Genomic DNA, 21,802 nt, shown 5'->3' with positions numbered 1-21,802 from the left:
GCCGTGCCCCAGAGCCTGGCTGGGCTCGGGGAGCAGCAAAAACGGGGCGAGCAGGGGGGCACCGAGGAAATTTGGGAATCCCAGCGTCGGGAACAGCGGCGAGGCCCCGCGCTGGGAAGCTTCAGGGTTCTCAGGAGCCGCTCGGTGCTCTTGCGGCCTCCTCTGCGTGGGAGAAACCCGGGCTCCTCTCTCATTTTCCCTTTTATCTCTGTTTCTCGTAGGTTTTTCCTGGCCGCCGACCCTCCCCAGCCCCGCTGCGGGGTTTTTTCGCGAGCGCCGCAGTGCGAGCGGCGAGGGATGGAGAAAGCTGCCCCTGCTTTATCGGAGCACCAGGGAGATGGAGGCAGAGCCCTGCTAATGACACTGGAGCCAAACAAAGAGAATTTTGCTGCCCTTGAGTGCCCCCAAGGTGAAGAGAGAAGAGCTGCTTTTGTGAAAGATGCGAAAGCGCCTCTGGAGAGCCCGGCTCTATCTGGGACAGCGCTGGAAGCGGGGACGGAGCTCAAGGAAGCCGCCTTCTACGGCGCGGACAACCTGGCGATGATGAGCAGGGAGGGAAAGGGGCCCCCTGGCACCGAGCTCTGTCCCCTGCAAGAGGACCCCAATTTCTTCTCGACTCTGGCCCGCAAGGAGCCCGACATCGCCCTGGAAGCCCGCGACGTGGCCGGTAAGACCCCGGGAAGCCCCCGCTGGGTTCGTCCCGCGGGCCGGTGGCAGCTCCCGGTGCTTGGGGTTGGGTTGAGCCAAGTTTGGGGGTCGTGCCCGCGGCCTGCCGGTGGTGCCCCTGCTCCGGTTCGTGTTGGATGTCTTGGTTTGGAGGTGTTTTGCTGTGAGATGCCGGGAATCTGGGCAAAAGGGGGCTCAGCGTGGTGAAAACCCAGCGGGTTTGGGGCTCAGGGTCCTGACAGCGAGCCCGTGCCTGGGTTTGGTGCCAGAGGCAGGGAGGTTGTGGGTCAGGCCCCAAAATTGGGCTCTCGGCGAGCTTCCAGCCACCCTGCCGTGCAGCTGGGGAAGGCAGAGCCCCCTCGCTGCAGCCCCCGCGGCCGAGAGCTTTCAGGCGAGTCAAATCTTCCGGCCGTGGATGCTTTTTTTGGGGCCGCGGGAGCGAAAGCAGCAGCACCTGCACCTCGCTGAGCTCCCCTCGGCGCTTCCTTTTCTCGGGGCGGCTCTGCCGAGCGTGGTCGCGTGCACAAAAACCTCATCCCCCGGGCCGTGGGACGCGCAGGGACCCGTTCGCCCCGTGATCCCGATGGCTCCTGCCTTACGGGATGGGATGAGCGTTTTGTTACCCGTGGGAGTTCCCCGGGATAAAATCCCTCCTGTGAGGGCTCAGAGCGGTGCTGCCGCCCTCCCGGGGCCGTTTCCCCAGCTCTCCTCTCGCTGGGGAACCCCACACGGCTGCTGCCCGTGCTCTGCTCCTCCCCAACCCCCCGATTTCCCAATTTCCCAGCGTCTGTCCCCCGCCTGCTTGGAGGCTTCGCCTTCTCCCGTGCCAGCCCCAAAGCTTTGGCGCCCTCGGGGCCCTCCTCTCCTCTCCTTCCTTCCCCGTTTCCTCCAGGCGTCCCGGCGGGTGATTTGCCTTGTTAATTAGCCTGCCCCCCAGGCAGGAGGTGGTTTTTGGAGCAGCTGGAAGCACAACCAGCTGCGGAGCTGCTTGCAGGCGATTCTCCAAAGCCGATTTCCCGGGACCAGCTCGTAGGGGTGAGCTGGTCCCGCTGGGATTCGGGTGGCACCGCGCGGCCTCGAAGCTCCGGGTGGAAAATTAACCCGAGGAGGGAAGGAGAATGCAAAGACCGAGCTCTGCAGCCCGGCACGGGGCAGCCGGGCGTGAGGTTTAGCTCAGGGTGTTTGTGTTGGAGGGCAAATCCCGCTCGAGTTTGGTGTTTTTTGTTTTTTTTTATCTTCCCCCTGTAGGAATCCCACATGCGAGGCGGGTTTGCCCGAGCGCAATGGGCTAACGCAGTGTAGTGTGGCAAAATAGGGGAAAAGGGGGGGAAATGGGGTCCCCAAAATCCCAAGGGTGAACCTGGAGATGGAGAATATCCCCGTGTGGGGGGGGCTGTGGGGGTCTTGGGGTGTTTTGGGTGGCCTCAGCCCTGCTGAAGGGGCTGCAGGTGTGCGAGGCTCTTGGGCTGCTTCCCGGCTCTGAAAACGCAGTGAAACGGCCCCAAAGGTGGGATTTAAGGATCTGCAGAATGGTGAAAACCACCCCAAACGCTCAGCACTGCCCCTCCCCAGCCCTTGGGGGGCTGTTTTGGTACCGCGGAGCGAGGTGTGAGGCTGTGCCTGCTGCTGGCAACACCCCAAATTACCCCAAATTACCCCAAGGGCTCCTTGGAGGAGCCCGGTGCTGCTCCATCGCAGCCCTTTTTTTTTTTTTTAATTTTCCCCCCTCGGGTCTGGGGTTTCCCATGAGCAGCGTGCCCGAGGAGAGCGTTGCCCGCGGCCGCGTGGAGCACGGCGCAGGGCACGGAGCCAGCTCTGGCAGCCGCTTTTTGGAACCAGGCAAAGTCCACGCCGCCACCGCGGGGAGGTCACCGAGCAGCCACCGAGGGAGGATTTGTTTTTTTGGGGGGGCTTCCGAGCCGGAGCGGTGAGAATTTAGCTTCGGAGGACGGCACCAGAGGGATTTTGGCACCCAGAGGCTGCTCCTGGGTTATTTTAATCGAGATCCCCCCGCGGGGAAAGGGGCTCTGCCTGCCGAGACCCTCGGGGCGCGCGGAGGATTGCGGCGTGGGAGGGATGGAAGAAACCCCGCGGTGGTGCCGTGGCCGGCGGAGACCCTTCCCCTGCCTTCGTGGTGGCCTCGCCTCCCCTCCTTCTTCCCTGGGAGGCTGTTTTGGGCTCTGCCCGTGCTGGGAAGGGGCTCTCCTAAAAGCAATTTGGGTAATTAACCGTTGCAAGGCGGCGTTTCCTGTGCTTGGCTGGAAATGCCGGGGATGGCGAGTTCCCCCAGTTCCTCCTTGGGGGCCGAGCGAGCGGCGTGCCCTGGGGTCCGAATCCCAAAGCCTTTATCTCGGGGCTGCATTTCGAGCAGGCTGCAGCTCCTCGCATCCCCGGGGCCCTTATCAGCCCCGAGCCGGGGGGTTTCCTGCCCTTATCAGCTCCAATTCGGGCAGGGCAGTTGGAGCCGCGGTCAGGGCGAGCTGCATCGCGCTGCGTCCCCTCCGGCCACCGCCTGCTCCGTCCCCGCAGGTGAGCGATCCCAAGGGGCAGGGAAAGGGTTTGGGAGGGGGATTTGGGGCTGCTGGGGGCCACCTGGGGTCGTGCTTTGGGCTTTTCAGCAGCTGGGGGGGCTCGGTGAGCGCTGCAGCCACCTCCCCGTGCCCGGGGCTGGTGGCACGAGGTCCCCAACACGGGGACGTCCCGCTTTGGGGGATGCGTCGTTGGGATGAAATTTCCCCAGTTTGAGTCATTTGCAGAGGGGAGCGGTGGCACCAAACCTTCTGGCTGGGGTTTTAGCGGGGAGATGAGAGGGCAAAGGTGTTTTTTCCGCTCGGAAGAGCGAAGTCGGCGCTTAAATAACCCCGGGGCAGGTGAAGATAAGGAGGAAACGGCTGGGACAGCGGCGCTGAGCGCGGCCGGTGCTGGGCTGCAATCGCAGCTCGCCTGGACAGTAAAAAAATCAATGAATGGGGTTTTTTTTGGAGGAATTTGAGACCTGCAGACGTCTCTCTTGCTTGTGCTGGATTGGGTCCGTCGGGTGCAAAGCAACTGGATTTGGGTGGAAAAGCTGCTTTCTCGTTGGTTTGGCTGAAGGGGCGATAAATAAGGTGATTTACTGTTGCCTTTACCCTGACGTTGAGTCCATCTTCTTGTATCGGAGTGAATTTTAGGGGTGTTTGGGGGGAAAACGTGGCCTTCTTGCAAGGTGTGTCCCCGTACGAAGTGCTCCAGCGTAGGAAACGTTTCGGGGTCAGTTTTGTGGTTTTCAGGGAGCTCCGGCAGCCTCCAAACCCTGCCCTGCGCGCAGCAGCTTACGCCCAGCGTCCCCAAGGTGTGTTTGCCAACTGCTGGGCCAACTTCTTTTATGTTTTATTTCTTTTTTTTCCCCTTTATGGCCCGCCTTTGATCTCCGTCCAGAAAAGATAGGCGAGTCACGGGACGGGACACCCGAGCGCGGCGCAGCTCCTGCCAATCCCTCGCCGTGCGCCCACCGGTGACCAACCCCATTTTTTTTTTGTCTTTTTATTTTTTTTGGGGTGTTTCTCGCGTGGCAAATTCCCGCGGCGTTCCCCACGCTCATGGGCGTTGGGCTGCAGTTGAGCCTTTTGGCTCTCCAACCCTCTCCCTTCGCCGGGGAGGTTTGAGCTCGCGGTCCCAGGAACCTTCCTCGCTAATTAGCGCTCCGTCAGCCTCGCAGCCTGCGAGCGGTGCCAGGAAAGATGTCATGGTGTTGCCTAGCAAATAAATAATTGAACGCTCGAGTCCAAGACAACAGACGGAGCTTGGCTGGAGCCGGGACGTGGAGTACACTTGGTAACCCTAAGGTTGCATGGAAAAAAAAGAAAAAAAAAAACAAAAAAAAAAAACAAAAAAAACGTGCTCCGTGTCCCCTAACGCAGGGGTCGTGAGCCTCGAGGAGGGGAAACTCTTCCCAAAGAGTTTTGGGGTTTGGGGCTATGAGGACACACCAAAAAAAAGGATTTTTGGGCAAGGCAATGGCTGGGTTGAGGGGTTGCTTGCAAGCACGGCGATGTCCCCGTGGGGCAGAGGATGTCGTGGGGGACGTTTTGGTGGCCTGGGGCGACCCAAAACTGGAGCCGTGAAGGCGTGAGGAGGGGGTGGGCTCTGCTCCCGTCCTGCCTCCCGCTCCTCCTCCTCCTCCTCCTCCTCCTCGGGGTTGCCCGAGGTGCGGGGCAGCTGCCGTGCCACTCTTTGGGGGCTATAAATAACGTCCCGAGGCAGCCCGCGCTAACGGGGCCACGGTGTAAAAATAAGCCGGGGGCACGGCCGGGGGCTCTCCCGCTGCCATCCCAAGTAGGACACGGCCCCATCCGGGGTTTTTTTAGGGCCAGGCTGGGTTTTTGCTGTGCAGAGCCAGGCTCTCGGTTAGGGCAAGCTTGTAGCAAGGATGCAAACGTGCGTTTTGGTTTTATTTTGTATTTTTTTGGGGGCAGTGCTTGCTTTTGTCCCGCAGCCCAGGCTGTTCTCCAGGCTGCTGGATGTACAGAAAACGCCGGTAAGTGGCCCAAATCTCACTTCTTGGGGACAAAACCCGTCCAGGAGAGCCTAAAGGAGGAGCAGCTCTGCAGCAACGACCCCTTCTGGAAGAGCGACCGGCCGCGGGGTCAGGCTGGGGCTGGATTTGCCGTCACCTCGCCCCAGCCCCAGCAGAAATGAGCTCATGCTGCGGCACGGGGCCACGCTCGTCCTCCTCCAGCCTTCGCTGCCGGGGAGAAACCCAAATTCCTGCTCGCAGCACCACGTCCTCGTGTCAGCGGGACCTGGGGGAGCTTCTCCTGTGCGGGGACGTGGAGCCCAGCAGCTGCTTCCCGTCCTCTGCCTCTGGCTCGTCCCCCTCGGAGCCGCGTTAATCCGACGCGTTCGTACAGCTTCGGGCTGTTCCTGCGGTCAAAATCTGCCTTTTTTTTTTTTTGCTGGCTCCCAAAAATCACGACTTGTGTGCATCTTCTGGGAGCTTGGCCTTCAAGGATTCCCAGATGTAGAGGGGAGAAAAGGAAAAAAAGAAAAAAAGACTAATTTAAGACCCGAGGAGCTGGGAAAGCAGCTCTGCCTGGGTTGTGCCCGATGGACCCCGCAGAGACCTCGCAAGCAAAGCCCTGACCCTGACCCCGCGATTTGAGGCGAATATCCTCGATTTCTCCTCATTTTCCACCCAGCACCTCCAGTGGCTGGTCCCTTCCTGCTCTGCCTCGGATCGGTCCCATTTTTTCCTCCCCGGGGCGTTTGGGGCCCACCTCCCCGTAGGATGCTCAGGTGGGAGAAGGATCTCGGCAGCTTTTTGGGTCCCATCTCGGTTCATCCTCCACCTCGCCGGAGCCTGGGGTGAGGAGGTGCCGGGAGAAGCAGCCCAGGGATTTCCACCACGGCTTTTCCCCAATTTTGGGCATCTCCAGAAAGCCCAGAAGCCACAGCTCTCCTGGGTGGGTTTCTGTAATCGGGGAGGACAGCTCGGTAACAGCAGCAACCAGCGAGATGATCCCAATGAGAGTTTTTTCCCATAGAGCATCCCCAAAACCCTTTGGGGACCATCTCCCCAGCTAACGCTTGCAGGTAGAAGAGCGCGAGCACCGCGCTGGCTTTCCCAGGGCTCCCCGGATGCTTTTTTAGGTGCTTCCAACCCCGTTTTAGCGACGTGAGCCGGGAGGAGCGAGTGAGCGGGGCGAAAAGATGCATTTTGGAGGGGAGAAGTTGGTGGCGACGTGAATCGGCCGCATTCATCGCCGGTCAAACACTGCCACTTTCATGGGAGCAGCCCGTGCGCAGAGAGAGCCGCTGGAAAGTTTTCTTTGAGGAGGGATGGACCCGAACAAGACGAGCTTGCGACAGAGCCTGGACGGCGTTCAGGCAGCTTGGAGAGAAGCCGCTCCTTCATCAGCTGCTGGACGCGGCCTCTGCTGACGAGGAAAGTTTCTGCCGCCCGGCACATAAATCTTAAAGCTGGACACGGAGCCGCAGGATGGAGGGGATGGGATTGCTCAGAGCCCTGATAACTCCTTAATGGGAGGAGGGGAAGGAGAAAAAAAAAAAAAAAGGGAAAAAAAGGGTTTCGACAGCCTCTGAAAAGGCTCCTTTTGGGCACCCATCGGCAGGTAAAAGACCTGAAAGGAAGGCTTGGCACCCGCAGGCAGCCTCATTCGCACTTGCCCTTTGTTTTTAGAACAAAGCCACGGGATGGGAGAATGCAGGCTTGGAAACGCCTCGGGGAGAAGAGCCCCGAGGGTTCCAAGTGGCAAAGGAATTGGGGTTTTACACGGCGCCCACCTGGGCTCTGCTGCAAATTGGGAGATGCAGGGAGGTGGCTGGGAGCCGCGCCTGGGGCTGGGTGCTGCACGAGGCAGGGGTGGCGAAGGTGAGCTCACCCCAAACCCTTTTCCAAGGGTTTTGAACTCTTTTTGGGGGTGGATAGCGATGGAGGGCAAGCCCCTGCCCTGCCCCAAGCAGGCAGAGCGCGGTTACCTAGGCTCGATCTTTTTGGACCCGCATCAGGTTGTGTTTAGGAGCTGAAATCGCGCCTTGAAGCCTTTGGACCTTGGCACGGGAAGGTTTCCCCGGGCTCGAAGCAGGTTTGGGGGCTTGGGGTCGCCGTCGCTGGGTTAAACGGGATCAGCACGGTCCCAAAAACTGCGTCGGGCCGAGCATCGTTGGCTGCAGCTCAACGAGAGGCAGCAGCCGTGGTCCGAGCAGCGTCCCCCTCTCCAACCTGGTGCAGCTCTGCTCAGGGATGGGGGCACCGGCTGTGGGAGCCCCAAAACCACCTCCAGACCCCGGGATGGTGTGAGCTTTCCACCTCTGGAAGCAACCAGGGAAACGAGCCCTGGACTGCAGCGCCGGGGGTGGCACCGGTGGGGTCGGTGCCCCCTGCTTTGCCCTTTCCAAATCCCCCCGGGGCTGAGCAGAGAGCAAACCCCAATCCTCTGGCTGGGAGCGCGGGTAGGCTGGGAAGGAGAGCGCAGCTCCTCGCTGGGAAAGTGTCGGGTTCCCTCCCGGCCGTGCCAAGCTAAACAAGCCACGCTGCTCGGGCTGCGAGCAGCAAAAAAAAAAAAAAAACAGCCAAAAAACTGCTTCCCCCCCCTCCCGTGCTGAGCCCTTGCTCACACCTGTTTCGGTTTCGGTTAACCTCGCTCACACGCGAGCGGCAGAACCCCCCGCGGGGTCCTGGATGGTGACAGGGGCTCCCTGCCCTGGTGCGAGGCGTTTTGGGGAGGAACGGGGGGGTTTCCGCTTTTTTTTTTTTTTTTTAAGGCTTGCTGAAGGTTTTCCAGCAGGGAGCGGATGCCTGCTGCCAACGGGCTGGCTCCTCTCCGCCGCCTTTCGCAGGCAGTTCTCGAAGTCATCCACGCGCTGCAGGTTGCAAACCACAGTTAAATGTTGTTTTTTTTTTCTTCTTCTTTATTTTTTTTCCCTCTAACCACACCGTGAGTGACTCACAGCTCCCGTGTGCTTGCCAGAGGCTGCAGGTCCTCCATCGTCCCGCTAATGAGCTTCCCATGCGCCGTGGCTTTTCTCCCTTTGGCTCATCCCCGTTTCTCTTCCGATTCCCTGGCTCTTTGGGCACGGTTTCCCGTCCATTTCCATCGGGGCGCTGCTGCCCCTCTCCCCTCTGCGCTGGGCCATCGGGGGACGTTTCTCAGGCACCCTTCAGGGTCAGGAGCTGCGGAACATCGCCGGGAGCTTTTTACTGCGATCCCTCAATCCGTTCTGTATTTGGTCTTTGCACTTGTCCCTGCTTTTTCCACTGGATCTTCTCTAGATCTTGCCCTCCCTCACGGGTCCTGATGGATTTTGTGCCGCTTCTCCTCCTCTGCCTCCAGTGAGCTGCTCCCGCTCGGTCTCCAAACCCTCGCTGCAGGGTGGCCAAAACCTCCCTGGAGACCCCGAGGCTTCTGTGGGCTCCGTGCCCGGATTCATCGGGCCCTGCGCCGTGGCAGCAGCCTGTCCTCGTCCTCCTCCTCCTCCTCCTCCTCCTTTGGCTCGGCTCCTTGGCTCGCAGACCCGCAGGTTGGCCTCTTTTCTTGGAACAGACAGCCCGTGCCGCCGCGCAGCCGTTTCTCAGAAGACGACAGCGCCCAGATGGTCCAGGCTGGAATGTGGGAGAGCCGCGTCTCGTTTCCTCCTCCGGCCGCTTTTGGGTGGCCCTGGTGAGTGGGACAGCCGAGGGAATGCCTCCGAGGCCGTGGTGTGTCTGCAGGAGCCACAAACGTCCCCTCTCCTCCCCGGTGGGCCTTCTCCAGCCTTCGGTGGAATAAAGCATCGCCTTCCTGGCTCCATCCTCTGCCCCCTTGCTGGATATGAGCTCAGCAGGGAGACGGGATCCCCGACAGCCTCACCGTGACGGGGACCCGGGGGATGTCACCGTGCCGCCACCTCACAGCGCTCCCTGGCCTCGCTGCGTGGCACCGGGGCAGCTCCAGATGTTTGCTGGAGGGCCGCGGAGTGGCGGCGGATCTCGCCGACCAGAAACATCCCGGGGAGCGCAGCCAAGAGCCCGAGATGTGTCACGCTTCCTCCGTCTCCGTCCTCCAGAAGCACGCGGAGTTTCCTGAGCTCTGCTGACTCGGGCAGCTTGAACGCGAGCCGGCGCACCCGAGCCAGCAGGCCCTGGTTTATTTTAGTTTAGCTCAATCGGTGGTGTTTTGTTTTTTTTCTCTCTTCATTTCAGCTCCGGCTTGCAGAGACTTGGGTGAGAATTGAGCAGCGGAGCACGGGTGACTTTTCTTGCTCCAGAGTCCCACCACGAGCTCCTCTTGGAGGACGATCAGCTCGTGCGTGGCGAGCGGTGTGGTTCCACAGGTTGCACCTTCAGAGGGTTGATGCTCTTCCTGCCCGTGGCCAGCACTGGATGAGCCTAAATCGGTGCCAAACCTCCCAGCTTTGCGAGAAACACGGCTGCTGAGCCTGTGGTGGCACCACAGCTTGCTCCAGACCCTTTCCAGAAAGGTTGGAGCGGGGTTTTGGTCCTGACACAACACGCACCGATCTGTCTGGACCAGCCAGGACGAACTCTGGAGCCGCTGGAGGGAGCGTGCCCAGGCACAGCCGAGCCCGAACGCAGCCAGCACGCGGGGCCCACGTTGCAATGGGAAGTTTTAAGCCTGGGCGTGACAGCGGTGGCAGAGAATCCGGCACGGCGAGAGCCGGGGAGCCCACGGCACGCGGCGAGATGCGACCGACCCCTTTGGGAAACGGGGAGCTTGGAGGGGCCGAGCTCCACGCGGACCCACGGCGCTTCGCTTGGCGTCGGGGGCCAAGCAGGATGGAAAAGGGAACGGGGGGTGATTTGTGGCACTGAGAGTGGCCGGGCCGACCGAGCTGAGCGTGCGAAGCGTCCTGGAGCCGGGACGAGCTTGCGCTCGCTCGGGTGCTGAGTAAGCGCCTCCGATCCCCACCTCCTGCAGCCTCTGCTGCGGAGACCACTTCCTGAGCAGGCGTTGCCTCTGTAACCGCTCGAGGGAGAGCCCGTTGCGGTCGCAGGGACAGGAGAACCCCGGGCCCGTGGAGGCGACAGGGACCCGCTCGCCCCCGCGCACGTGGCAGGAGGCGGTGTGGGGTGCTGGGGTGCGCGGCGTCCAGGTACAGAGCGAGCAAACCTTTGGGGTGCAGTGAGCGTGAAGCCTTCATGGAGCCGGGGAGCTTTAGCCCCGACGTCTTTTTGGGTAGGGAGGTTTGGGTTGGAGCAGGACGGGTTGCTTGCCCGGTCCCACTGGGGGAAAATCTCCGAGGGTAGAGGTGCCGCAGCTTCCCTGGAGGCCCAGGAATCATTTGGGTTGGAGAAGAGCTCTGCGATCATCGAGTCCAACTGTTACCCGTTCTGGGATGTTATTTCCTCCGTGGAGTCCTCTTCGCCCCCTGCTCGGGAGGATTCGGAGCTCTCCAAGCTCCCAAGCTGAGCGAAGTCCAGCTCCTCCCAGCCTGGAGCGTGGGGACGGAGCCGAATCCCAGCGGTGGGTTATTCCTCCCGAGCTGATCCCCTTCGCGTGCCAGCCTGCAGCATTCCCCTCCCGAGACGAGAGCAGGCGTGTCAGGACCTCGGTGTTCGTATCCCCACCGAGCTGCGTGGTCTGCAGTCTCTCGGCCCCTTTGCGGTGCCTTTTCCTGCCCGTGCAAAGTCCAGCAGCAGAAACCAGCGGCACCTGGGTGCTGCCTGCACAACCCTGGGGCTTTCCAGCCCTGCCACGCGTGGATTTCCAGCACCCTGCATCTGCCGAGGGCGAGGGGAACGTGACGGCGCCGTCCCCGGCTCTGTCAGCAGCCCGAGTCAGATGGGACGCGGTGTGCTGCCAGCACGCCGGGCTTTGAAGAGCTGTCCTCAAGGTCACCTGCCTGGGGGCTAAGGAGCGTCCTTTAATTCTGCCCTGATCTGCCACGGAGCGAAGGAGAACGAAAAGCATCTCGTTTCCAGCTGCAAGCAGCCGAGAGCTTTCACCGGCGCCGCGTGCGGGAAATTTGACCCGAAACACGACCGTTTTCAGGAGGAAACGTGGAATTCACGCCTCAGTCCAAGCCCTCCCGCAGCAGCCTCCTGTTCTCTCGCCAGCTCATCTGAATTCAGGGGAACGAGCAAAATCTCCAACTTGCCTCCGGCAAGCCACAGCAAAGGGATGGAGAGCGCCATGGCCTCGTCGGGCTCCAGGCAGGGTTTGGACGCTTGCATGAGGCATCGAGTGGGATGATTCCCGCTGGAGAGCGGCTGTTGTGAGCGCGGTGTGGTGCTGCGAGCTTGGCACGGAGCAGAATTGGGGATTTGGGGCAGGAATGCCATCAGAGAGCTCGTGGAGTGATGCTGCGCTCTTGACGTGGAGAGCAGTCCACCCTGCTTGGGGATTCGGGGCAGGAATGGCATCCTTTTGGGGTGGAGGAGTAACCTGCCCTGCCTGCAGCTTTGGGGCAGGAATACCTTTAAAATACCTTCAAAAGAACTGGAATTGGGCTTGGTGGCCACCCAGGTGTCCACAGGAGCCCAGGGTGCTCTTGGTGGAGCTGCCGACGTGGGGTGTGAGCGGTTGGCTTCCCTTGCCCAAGGGGAAAGCTCTGCATTCGTGCAGGGGCTGCAGCTCCAATTTAGGGTTGGTTGGAGAGGGAAGAGCTGCTGGTCATGGCCTCATGGCCTTTTTTTTAAAATTTTTTTTAGTGGAGTCGCTGTCTTGCTTCTGCCACACCAATCTCTCGGCTCCCTTAGAGCCCTCCTCTTGGAGAAGATTCCTAGTGTGGGAATCCTCATCGCGCTGCCTTAAAAACAGAACTACAGCCCTGTGCCACCCGATGCAGCGGAAATCCCACAGGGTTGGGGTGGTAACGTGGGGCTGCAGGGTTTGCTCCCCGCCGTCGAGCGTCGATCCTCGCTGTGCCAAATTCTCTGCTGCTTTTTCAGCCCCGTGGGTCACTGTGGTGTGTTTGGAGCATGCGTCGAGCCAAAGCTTTGGGGTTTTTTTCCAGGTTATTTACAATACGTAGAAGCTAACACCAATGAGCAAGTCTTCAGGTACTTTCTGCTCTCAAATTAAAACCCAAGATGAAAGCGTTACCCTGAGCAGAAGCCAGTCTTTAATTCTGGAGCTCGCTCACGCCCTTGCAACATCTTTGCGCTACTCGGAAGGTGATGCAATAACTCACCCCTTGCCTAATGCTGTTGCTCAAATGGCAGGGGCGCACATTCTGGCCGTAAAGGAGCTAAAATCCACCTTTTTGCTCCATTTAGATAAGCGGAGGGGGGAAAAAGCCTGGGAGAGCACGTGTTGTTTCGGTGCAGGGCTTTGGAGATGATCCGCTGGCTTGGGGAGGCTCTTGGAAACCTTTGGTTTGGTCCAAAAGTTGGTATTGTAAATTCCGGTCTAATTTGCCTGTTGTTTTTTTTTCTTTAAATCTTCACTCTTTGACGCTCTTCTAGATTGTTACACAGCTCCCAAAGGGGTGTCTGGTGTGATTCTTCCAGGAGAATACCGTTTTTTGGGTCGAACTCTTCAGAAGGAAGGATCTCTCCCTGCTTGTAGCTGGTCTAATGGAGTCCTGATGGAAACCGCCACCCAGAAGACCTTCTTGCTTTGAGCCCATGGCTGTACCCAGAGCATGGCCAACGTCAAAGTCGTTTGACTCACTTGAACCCCGTCCAGTTGAGTCTGGAGCATCTCCGGGGTGGAACTCATCCACGTCTCAATCGCAGTCTCACAGGGGAGAGTTTCCCACGTTGTGGCTTTCTTCCCCTTTTTTTTCTGCACGTCCAAGAGGAGTTTGGCTCCGTCTTCCCTACGCCCTCCCATCAGGAGCTGTAGGCAGCTCCTTCCTGCTCTCATCCTGAAGCTGAACGAGCCCGACTTTCCCCGTCTGTGTACATCGGGTCCTCCAGTCCCTGCTGGTTGGGAGCCTTCCTTGGGTTCACGTTATCGGACGTTGGATCTACCAACATCACTGCGAGCTGCCGATGGGCAACACAGGTTAAAAAAACAAAAAATCAGATGTCACAACACGAAGGTCGTTAGTCTTAAAGTAAGTGTTGAGTTGCTCCTGTAGGAAAGGGATTTTGGAGACCCCTTGCGTAGGAAAAACTCGGTAGAAAGCAACCTTTGGAGACGCTCTCCTTGGGAAGGATCTGCCATTTGGAAGGACAGCAGTGTGTAAAAGCGCCTCGTGGTGCCTCCCGGTGCATTCCTGGGTGGTGGTGGTGAAGGTCTAGGCCAAAATTCGCCTCCCCGGCGTGCCGCTGACCTCCGCTTATCAGCCCTGACCGCAACGGCCTCGACGAGCCGGGGCTCTTTTGGCTCTTCAGGAGCTGTCGGCGTTTCTCAATCCACGACCTTTGAAACGTGTTCTGTAAGGACCCAGCAGCGTCTAGAACCCCGCGCGCCGCGTCGAGGAGGGCTTGCCCTTATCTCAGCCTCTCTGTGTGTTTTGGCCACCGGCGTTGCTGCGAGCTCACGCGGTGGCTTGGTGTTTGAAAAGCCTCTCGGTGTCCTGGCCGGGCTGCTCTAACTCCTGGGGTAGAGGAAAATGAGGGAGGGGAGACCCACGGGCACGGGCCGGGGGTGTTGGACCTGCCGTGAGCCCGGAGCTGAGCTGAGATTCGCCGCGCCGCTCTCCTGGGAGAAGCTGCAGCCACGCTCCTGTGGTTGGAGGAGCAGCTCTGGCTGGATTACCATAGAGGGTAAATTTGAGCCTGCTAAGTCCAAGACATTAAACTCCCTCATCTCTCGCTGTTTCCAAGGAACCGGGATTTGCAGGGAGTGCAGTTACGTGCTCATCAGGAGAAAGATAAATCACTGCATGTTTTCCTCCAAAGGAGACAGTTTCTAAAAATAGGAGCCGTGCTGGAGCTCGGGAGAACAAAAGAGCCCCTGGAAGGCTTCTGCCACCATCCTCCCGTGGCAGTCGGCCCCTCCATCCTCAGCTGCCCCTCTCCTCCTCATGGCTTTTGATTGACTGTTGATTTTTTTTTGGAAGCGTTTTAAAATCTGCCGGCTTGGGAGGGTTGGGTTTTCCCGTCCCTTCCCCCTGGCGTGCCCAACGGGGCCCGTGGGTGACTCAGGCTTTCCTGAATGAGCGCTGCTCATCCCCTGTGACCTCGGCAGCTTGGCCCTGGATCCCGACGGCCTTTTCCAAAATGACTACGAAGCCAAAAAAAAAAAAAACCACAACCCTGATCTCCCAGGGGCCGGGCAGGGATGCTGTCCTGCTGCAGGCTGGCCGCTGAGGACGCTCCTGGATAGCCCCGGTGACGCACGCGGCCCTAACTCTGCAGCCAGATGAAAGACCTCAAAACTCATCATCTTCTCTGGACGAGGCCTCCAAATTAGAGATTCTCAGCCTCAAAGGTCTCACCTCTGATGTGCCTCACCTGGAATGTCAGGAGGATGGAAAACCAGCCCCGGCTTTTCGCATTCCTCCTCCGCTTTTGGGGCAGGTCCTGCCTTGCCTCCTCCATCTCCATAACCAGCACGGTGGCCTGAATTCCGCGTTCCCTGGGCCATCGCGCTCGGCTTGTGGCCTGCCGGCAGCAGTCTGTAAAATAAATCCACTCTGCACGTGGTTGCATCAGTCCAGGAGGGGATGGAGGTCGGCTGGGGCTGAGCCCGCAGACCTCTGCAGCTAAAAAAAAAAAAAAACATCATCTCTTTGGCCTGGCGTCTCCAAAGCATCCCCCGTGCCCGTGCCAGGACTTGCAGCTCTTTCCCTTCTCCCTCTCCTCTTTTTGCATTCGGCTTTCAAAGCTTTCCAGGCTGTTGGTTGGTGCGCGGCGGCTCGGAGCTGAGTGCCTTGGCTCTTCCCCCTCTCTGAGCGTGGTGTTTTGGGGCTGTGCAGCCCTCGCTCTCCTTCCCCGTGGCTCTCCCGGCTTTTTCCCCGGGGCAGCCCGTGACCCGAGATGCCGCTGACGGTTTCCTCGTCCCAGGAGCAAGCTGCCTTGCTTGGGGCCAGACTGGGAGGAAGCGCTGGGGATTCACCCAGCTACGCCTCGGCTTCTCCAAGCTCCCCACGCAATAACGAGCGAGTCCCTGCTTTCCATACGGCCAGGACGGGCAACAACACGTGGCTGGAGCAGGACAGGGGGAAGCAGTAAAGCAACAAGCAGCGAGACCTTGGTGTGCTGCCCTGAGCTCCACGGAGCCCGTGGCTGCTCCAGGAGTAACCCTGAATTTGGGGACAGTGCCACCCTCTCCTGGGCATCGCGAGGCAGGGCAGGTCCTGGTGGCAGGGGGACAACACCGGCTCTGTAGCCACAACGTGCCCACGAGTCTTGCTTGTGCCCGCTCCTCTCGCTGCTCACGATGCCTGGGCCAGGTAGGTTGGATCCGTGCGTCTTCCTTGGATGTCGCCGAAGGCTTTTCCCCCTCTTCTGCGGGGCTGAGCTGGGTGCATCTGAGGTTGGAGGTGTGTGATTTAGCACAGGAGCCAGCCCCGGGCTTCGAGCTCCTCCAAGCCCCAGGTGATGCTCAGCGGCGTCCTGGGCACCCAGAGAACCCAGGCTCCTGAGCCCCACGCGTTTAGAGCTGCCGGGTTGAGGTTTCTTTTGCAGGGAGGACAAAACCAACCCTGCCAGGCATCGCTCTGCTGAGCCGGGGTGGCAGGAGCGCGGCCAGAGGCGTGCACATCTTCCCCGTAAACTGCTTAGCTGCAGGACCGATTATCCATCAAATAGTGGCGCGTGGGATTAAACCCTCTTAAGAGTGGCTTGGAAATCCTCCCGTAATCCGGACCCGGCTGTAGGAGGGAAGGACGGGCAGCAGGAGCAGAGGGGGGTTTATCTGCTGGGAGAGCTTTGCTTTTTCTCGACGCAGAAAAAAAAAAGCCACGTTTATTGCAAATCATGCTGGAGAAGCCTCGCTTGGGCACTGACCTTGGAGCTTTCCTCTCTGTTGCAGATGAGCCTGATCCTGCCCTCTCCGGTGCTGTCCCAGCCCCAGCTCACAGGACCGAACTCGGGTAAGTGCCCAGGGGATGTTGCAGAGCGCCCAGCAGCCCGTCTCCCCTTGCTGACAGCACTCAAAAAGCCCCAAAATGTCCACCTGGCTGTCCCCAAAGAGGCTCGTCCCACCGCCAAGGGTGTCGCCAGGTCCCTCTAGAGCCAGCCAGCACCTTCCCATCACTGCAGAGCGATGCCACCCCTCCGATGAGCCTCGTGTCTCCATGTCCCACCAGCCCACCGGGCTTCTGCCCACCCCACATCACCCCCCGGAGCACCTCGGTCCCACTTCGGGCTGTCCCCGGTGCGAGGGGACGAGGTGCTGTGAGGTGGGTGCTGGAATGGGGGTCCCCAAGCTGCTAAGGGGTGTCCCGAACACCTCTGAGCACGCAGGAGCAAGCAGATTTCGAGGTGACAGCCCAGGGCTCGTGCAGAGCAAAGGGCTGGGTCCCTCCTCGTGAGAACCACTCTCTCTCAGGCTGTTTGGCAATCCAGCCAATGCCCGGCACGTTTTAATGGGCTTATTTTAGTATCTGCTGTTGACTGATCCTTCCTGGGCCAGTGGTTTCCTTCGTGAGTTATTTTTAATACGGTTTGCAGGGTTTACAGTGCATATGGGAATCACATTTCCCTGATAGCACGCCATGGACAATAGAGAGCCCGTCCTCCCGTCCACAGCAATTTCTCTCAAGTTCAAAAAAATAAATAAATAAAAATAAAAATAGGGAAAGATTGGAGCTGGAAGGGCGAGCGCAGTGTTGTGGGAGAGTCGGTTAGCCACTAAACTTTGCTTTCTTGGAAATAAAGAGGTTTAAAAAAAGATAGAGAGAGGGAAGCAGCACGGGAGGCGAGCGGAGCTGGCAACGCCGCCGTCTCCAACAAAGGCGCTTTGTTCTCCCGGCGGCACAGCTTGACCCAGGAGGTGGTTTTAGAGCAGCTCCTCGCACGAGGTCTCGAGTCACTGGGCTCCTGCGGGTGCCGGGCTCCGCGGTCCAGCAGCTTTCATCCCGGGGGATGGTTTGGCAGGGGGCAGGCACCGGGACGTGGCCTCGGGGGTTCTGCCGGCATCGGGCGTTTCGCTCCGGTCACAGTTTGAAGTCGTGGCTGCTCCTTGGGGTGGCTGGGTTGTTTGGACCCCGGTTCAGAAGCCGAAATGCGGTGATTTGGTGCTGTTCGAGGCTCTTGGCTTCCCCAGCGAGCCTGCCACCACCCTGGTAGAAGGCCTTGGGGCTCCTGGAGGTCCCACCTCATCGCTGCTGGCCCCATACAGACGTCCCCAGTCCCTTGGGGCATCTTGGAGAATATCAAGCGCCTTCGTTGCAGCCTCTTGGCCCTGAGCGTGTCCCTTTTTCCTTCTGGAAGGAGCCTCCAAACCCCACGGAGGACTTTCAGGACTGCCCACGGGCTCGCCTGGCCCCTCTCCAGGACCCAACGCATCCTTGGTGCTGTGGTGGTGCCCACAGCGCTCCGTGGGGCCACCCTGTGCCCCCGTTGAGGCTCTTGTTCTCCAGATGTTGGGGGTCTTGCTAGCGACAGGGTCCTTGATGAGGGTTTGGGGAAGAACCACCTCGATCTAGTGTGGCTTTGGGGTATCTGCAACGGGGAAGACGGACGGATGTTGGCACTTCCCACTCGTGCTGCAGGAGAGGGACTTGCATTTAACCATGGGAACAAATCGCCTTTTGGTCCCAGAGACGTTTGGTGTGGTCCGTGTTGGCGTTTAGCTCTGTTTTTGTGCAGCTTCAGAGAGCTCGGTGGCCTGTTCCGTGGCTGGTTGGTACCAAATGTCAGCGCTAAGAGCAAAGATCCCCGGGGAGTTGGGTGGAAAGGCAAAAAGCTGCCCGAGCACGCGGCATCCCGAGGCATTAGCAAGGGGGAAAGGGAAGGAGAAGCAGAAAGTGGGATGGAGCAAGGGAGAGGTGGCCTCTGCCCCCGGGTTATGCCATAATGCCCCGGTGCCACGACGGGCCCTTTGGAGGTAGAAACGTTCCTGTTAACCAGCTAACGACTGTCAAAACTTCTTTTGCAGCTCCACGGACGAAGAGCATTTAGAGTTCCCGAAGGCTTTGTACAGAACGGATGCCAGGAGCTCCTTGGACCTGCGAAACATGACCGTGTCCGGCAGCGTGGCCTGGGACACCTCTGCCCTGGAGACGAGAGCGGGCGACGGCAGAGAAGAAAGCACTTTAGAGAGACTCTCTGGCTTGAAGGACTCGAAGGAGTCGGCGTTCGCGGTGGATCCCCAGGGTGTAAATACTGTGCAGGTGGATCCCGAGGAGCTGGAGAGCGACCCCGAGGAGCTGGACGCCGGCAAGGTGGCGGCAGAGATGCCCAGCCCTTGCGCGGGGGCACCCGGTGGTGGTGGGGAGGAGAAATTCCTTACAAATGAACCAAAGCAACTTGAAGGCCTCAGCAAAGAGCACTTAGAGAAAAGCAAGAGGGGAGTCCAGAGGGTCGACTGGATTTCCAGACCCAACAGAAGCCCGAGTCCTCACTACAAAGACGTGAGCAAGCCGACAGATGTAGCAACCAACATGCCCTTTCGGGGACAGGCTGTGCGTGAAGTGCCTCCTCCGCTGACCCCGACGGTGTTCCGAAAAACGCTCAACCCTGTCCTCGGCAAGTCCAAGCCCCTGGAGAGCTCCTCGGCCCACAGGAAGGGGCTGGTGGTCGACTCGGATCTGGGCGAGATCGGCCCGCTCGGCACGGCCGAGTGGACGCTACAGAAGCCGGGCCTCCAGCTGGGCGCGGAGCTCGCCGTCGGCAAACAGTCCTGGACGGTGAATTCGGAGGACTCGGTGGAGAGGATCCCGCTGATGTCTCTGGAGCCCGCTCCCTGCAGCTCCTATGACGTTGAGATGCGGCCCTACGTGTGCAGCGTCTTGGTGGAGGAGCAGGGGAAGGAGGAGCTGGGCCCGGAGGAGGACCCGGCGGTGTACACGTGCATCGAGTGCAGCATTTACTTCAAGAAGAAGGAGCATCTGATGGATCACATGCTGCAGCACAACCGCGGACCAGGGAGGGACCAAGACGGGGACGCTCTGGGGGGGCAGTGTCAGTTCTGCTGCAACGAGTGCGGGTGGGCCTTCGGGGACCCCGCGTCCCTGGAGCAGCACAAGAGGCTCCACCAGGAATCCAGGGAAAAAATCATCGAGGAGATCCAGAAGCTGAACGAGTTCCCGGACGAAGGCCGGGAAGCCCGGCTGCAGTGCCCCAAGTGCGTCTTCGGCACCAACTCCTCCAAGATCTTCGTCCAGCACGCCAAGATGCACGTCAAGGAGAGGAAGGACCAAGGGGCGAAGAGCCTGAGCCTCTTCGGGAGCACGGGCGGCGGAGAACTGCGGGACAGCCCCGTGCACGGCCTCTACAAACACTTCAAACCCAACGAGCACGTGCCCCTGCAGGTGCAGGTGCCCCCCCACGGCAGCACCAAAGGGCTCAGCACCTGCGTGCTCTGCAGCTTCCCGGCCCCCAACGAGAACATCCTCAAAGAGCACATGAAGTACGCCCACTCCCACCTCTCCTGGGACGCGGAGCCCTACGAGGAAGACCCCAATCAGCCAGGGACGAGCCGGGATGCCTACAGCCCCGCCAGGCCGGGCCGCTTTGCGGAGACTGATTATTTCGGCAAAGCTGACCGGCTCTTCCCTCCGCCCCACCAGGAAGGCGCGTCCCAGTACGAAGCTGGTCACGGTTTTTCTCTATCTCACCCCAGGCTCGAGAAGAGCAACGGGGCCAGTAAAAAGGACTACCAGTCCTCGGGGTTTCACGCCAGGAAAGCGGCTCCGTACGCGGCCCCCCATAAAAACCTGGGGCTGCCTGGCCTCTCCTCCGCCAAGTTCTACTCGCAGTTTGCTCTGCAGCAGCTGAAAAAAAAAGCGGCAGCTCGGCACCTCGAGGCCGAAGGCGACGGGCTCAGGAGCCACTCGGCGGGGCTGGAGGACGTTAGGCACAAGTGGACGCTGATCAACGACATGGGGAGCGTGGAAGAGGAGATCTCCGTCACCCCGGACGCGGACCTGGCTGAGAGCAGAGGCATCAAACCCGTCACCATCCCTCAAGCCGCCTTGGACCTCAAGAGGACGTTCAGAGACACCCTGAAAGCCACGGACTCCTCGATAGCCTCGGAGGAGCAGCAGCACCAGCTGCGGATGATGGTGCCCCTCGTCCTGCTGGAGGAGGTGAACCCGCACCCCAGGGCGGCGAAGCGGCCCCGGGGGAAGCCCTTGAAGAAGAAAGCGGCGCTCCCGCCCCGGGATTTCGTGATGGAAGAGCCCCTTCCCTTGGATATGCTCCTGCTGGACTCTCCTCTGGAGGGTCCCCTGGAGCTCGACGACCTCTTGGACTCCGACTCGCCCATGCTGAAGAACGAGGAGAGGAAATGTCCCTATTGCCCCGATAGGTTCCACAACGGGATCGGGCTGGCGAACCACGTGCGGGGCCACCTCAACAGGGTGGGGGTGAGCTACAACGTCCGCCACTTCATCTCGGCAGAAGAAGTGAAAGCTATTGAGCAAAAATTTTCCTTCCAAAAGAAGAAGAAAAAAGGTAGTATGTATTCAATTCACCGTGCTTTCTCTTTTCTTGGTTTTAATTGGTTGGGGTGCGGAGAAACACCCCGCTGAGGATGGGTACGTATGGTGCTGTGGCCGCGGTGCGTTTCCCTGCCCCGCCTGTCCCCCCCGCCGGGTGGGATAACGCCCCCCTCGAAGGCCCGGCCCGGGGTTTTAGCTGCTGACTCTGTCCTTCTTTCTGCAGTTGCCAACTTCGACCCCAGCACGTTCAGCCTGATGCGCTGCGAGTTCTGCGGGGCCGGATTCGACACGCGCGCGGGGCTCTCCAGCCACGCCAGGGCCCACCTGAGGGACTTTGGTATTACCAACTGGGAGCTCACCATCTCGCCCATCAACATCCTCAAGGAGCTGCTGGCCAACTCGGCGGAGCACCCGATGCTGCAGGCGGCGGTGGGAGCGGAGCCCTCGTCCCCCGGCCGAGAGGCGCACGGCTTCGCGCCCCGCAAGAGCGGCACCCCCATGTCCGAGTGCAGCATTCCACGGTCTCCTCTGTCCCCGTTCCCTCCGTCCTGGGGAGATGAGTCCTTGCAGTCCTACAGAGACGGTGAGTGTCGCTGAGCGAGCCAGAAACCCTTTTGGCAACCCCAAGCCGGAGCCTCGCGTCTTTCTGCCAGGTCTGATCCTGCTTTTGGGCGGCAGATGGAAAGGTGGGAGCCGAAAGATCTCGAGGGGTGCATGGGGAGGGATCGCCCCCTGCCTGGGGGCTGTGCTGGGGTGCTCGGGCTTTGTCACGTGAAAAGCATCGTGTTTAGGAAGGAGGTTTGCATCGGCGAAACCTGGAGGGTTGGTGTGTTGGTAAAGCACATTGGTGTGTTGGCAAATCGCGGGGCAGAGCGTGGCCGCCCTCCTTTTTGGCCGTGCAGAGGGCAGGAGGAGCTGTGCTCGCCCCTCGGCTGCTCGTTTTCGGTGAGCGTGTTACTGCGGGGGGCAGTGGTGAATCCTGGATTTGGGTCTGAGCCCATCTCCTTCCACCAGTGGAGCTCCAAACGGTTCGCACGGGAGCGCTGGTTTCAGGGCAGCGGCCATCCCAAACAGCTCGCGAGGTGCCAAAAAACTGACTTTGCACAAAGTCTTTGACACAGCAGCATCCTTCCAAGGCTGGAAAACTTGCTTGCACGTTAGGAAAAAGTAACTCTGGGCATCCCGTTACCTC

At 59.9% G+C, this 21,802-nt stretch overlaps 1 protein-coding gene across 6 annotated transcripts in view; it reads left to right on the top strand.

The window, feature by feature from the left end:
- Nucleotides 1-204: 204 nt before the first annotated feature.
- WIZ (WIZ zinc finger) overlaps nucleotides 205-21,802 on the top strand; it is a 35,550-nt gene continuing 13,952 nt past the window's right edge. For 2 of the 6 annotated variants that reach the window (XM_068664472.1, XM_068664470.1), the window contains exons 1-4: nucleotides 205-667; nucleotides 16,035-16,095; nucleotides 18,105-20,626; nucleotides 20,834-21,193. In XM_068664472.1, coding sequence (XP_068520573.1) covers nucleotides 298-667; nucleotides 16,035-16,095; nucleotides 18,105-20,626; nucleotides 20,834-21,193 — 3,313 coding nt within the window. In that variant the 5' untranslated portion in view covers nucleotides 205-297. Of the gene's footprint in view, nucleotides 668-2,536; nucleotides 3,196-6,709; nucleotides 6,777-14,761; nucleotides 15,454-16,034; nucleotides 16,096-18,104; nucleotides 20,627-20,833; nucleotides 21,194-21,802 lie in introns of those variants that run through there. The other 4 variants (XM_068664471.1, XM_068664473.1, XM_068664475.1 and 1 more) reach the window with 4 other exon arrangements.

Source organism: Anas acuta, chromosome 32, assembly GCF_963932015.1.
Source record: "Anas acuta chromosome 32, bAnaAcu1.1, whole genome shotgun sequence".
Lineage (NCBI taxonomy): Eukaryota > Metazoa > Chordata > Aves > Anseriformes > Anatidae > Anas > Anas acuta.
Note: the sequence above shows the minus strand (reverse complement) of the source record. Positions and strands in the feature narration are given on the sequence as shown.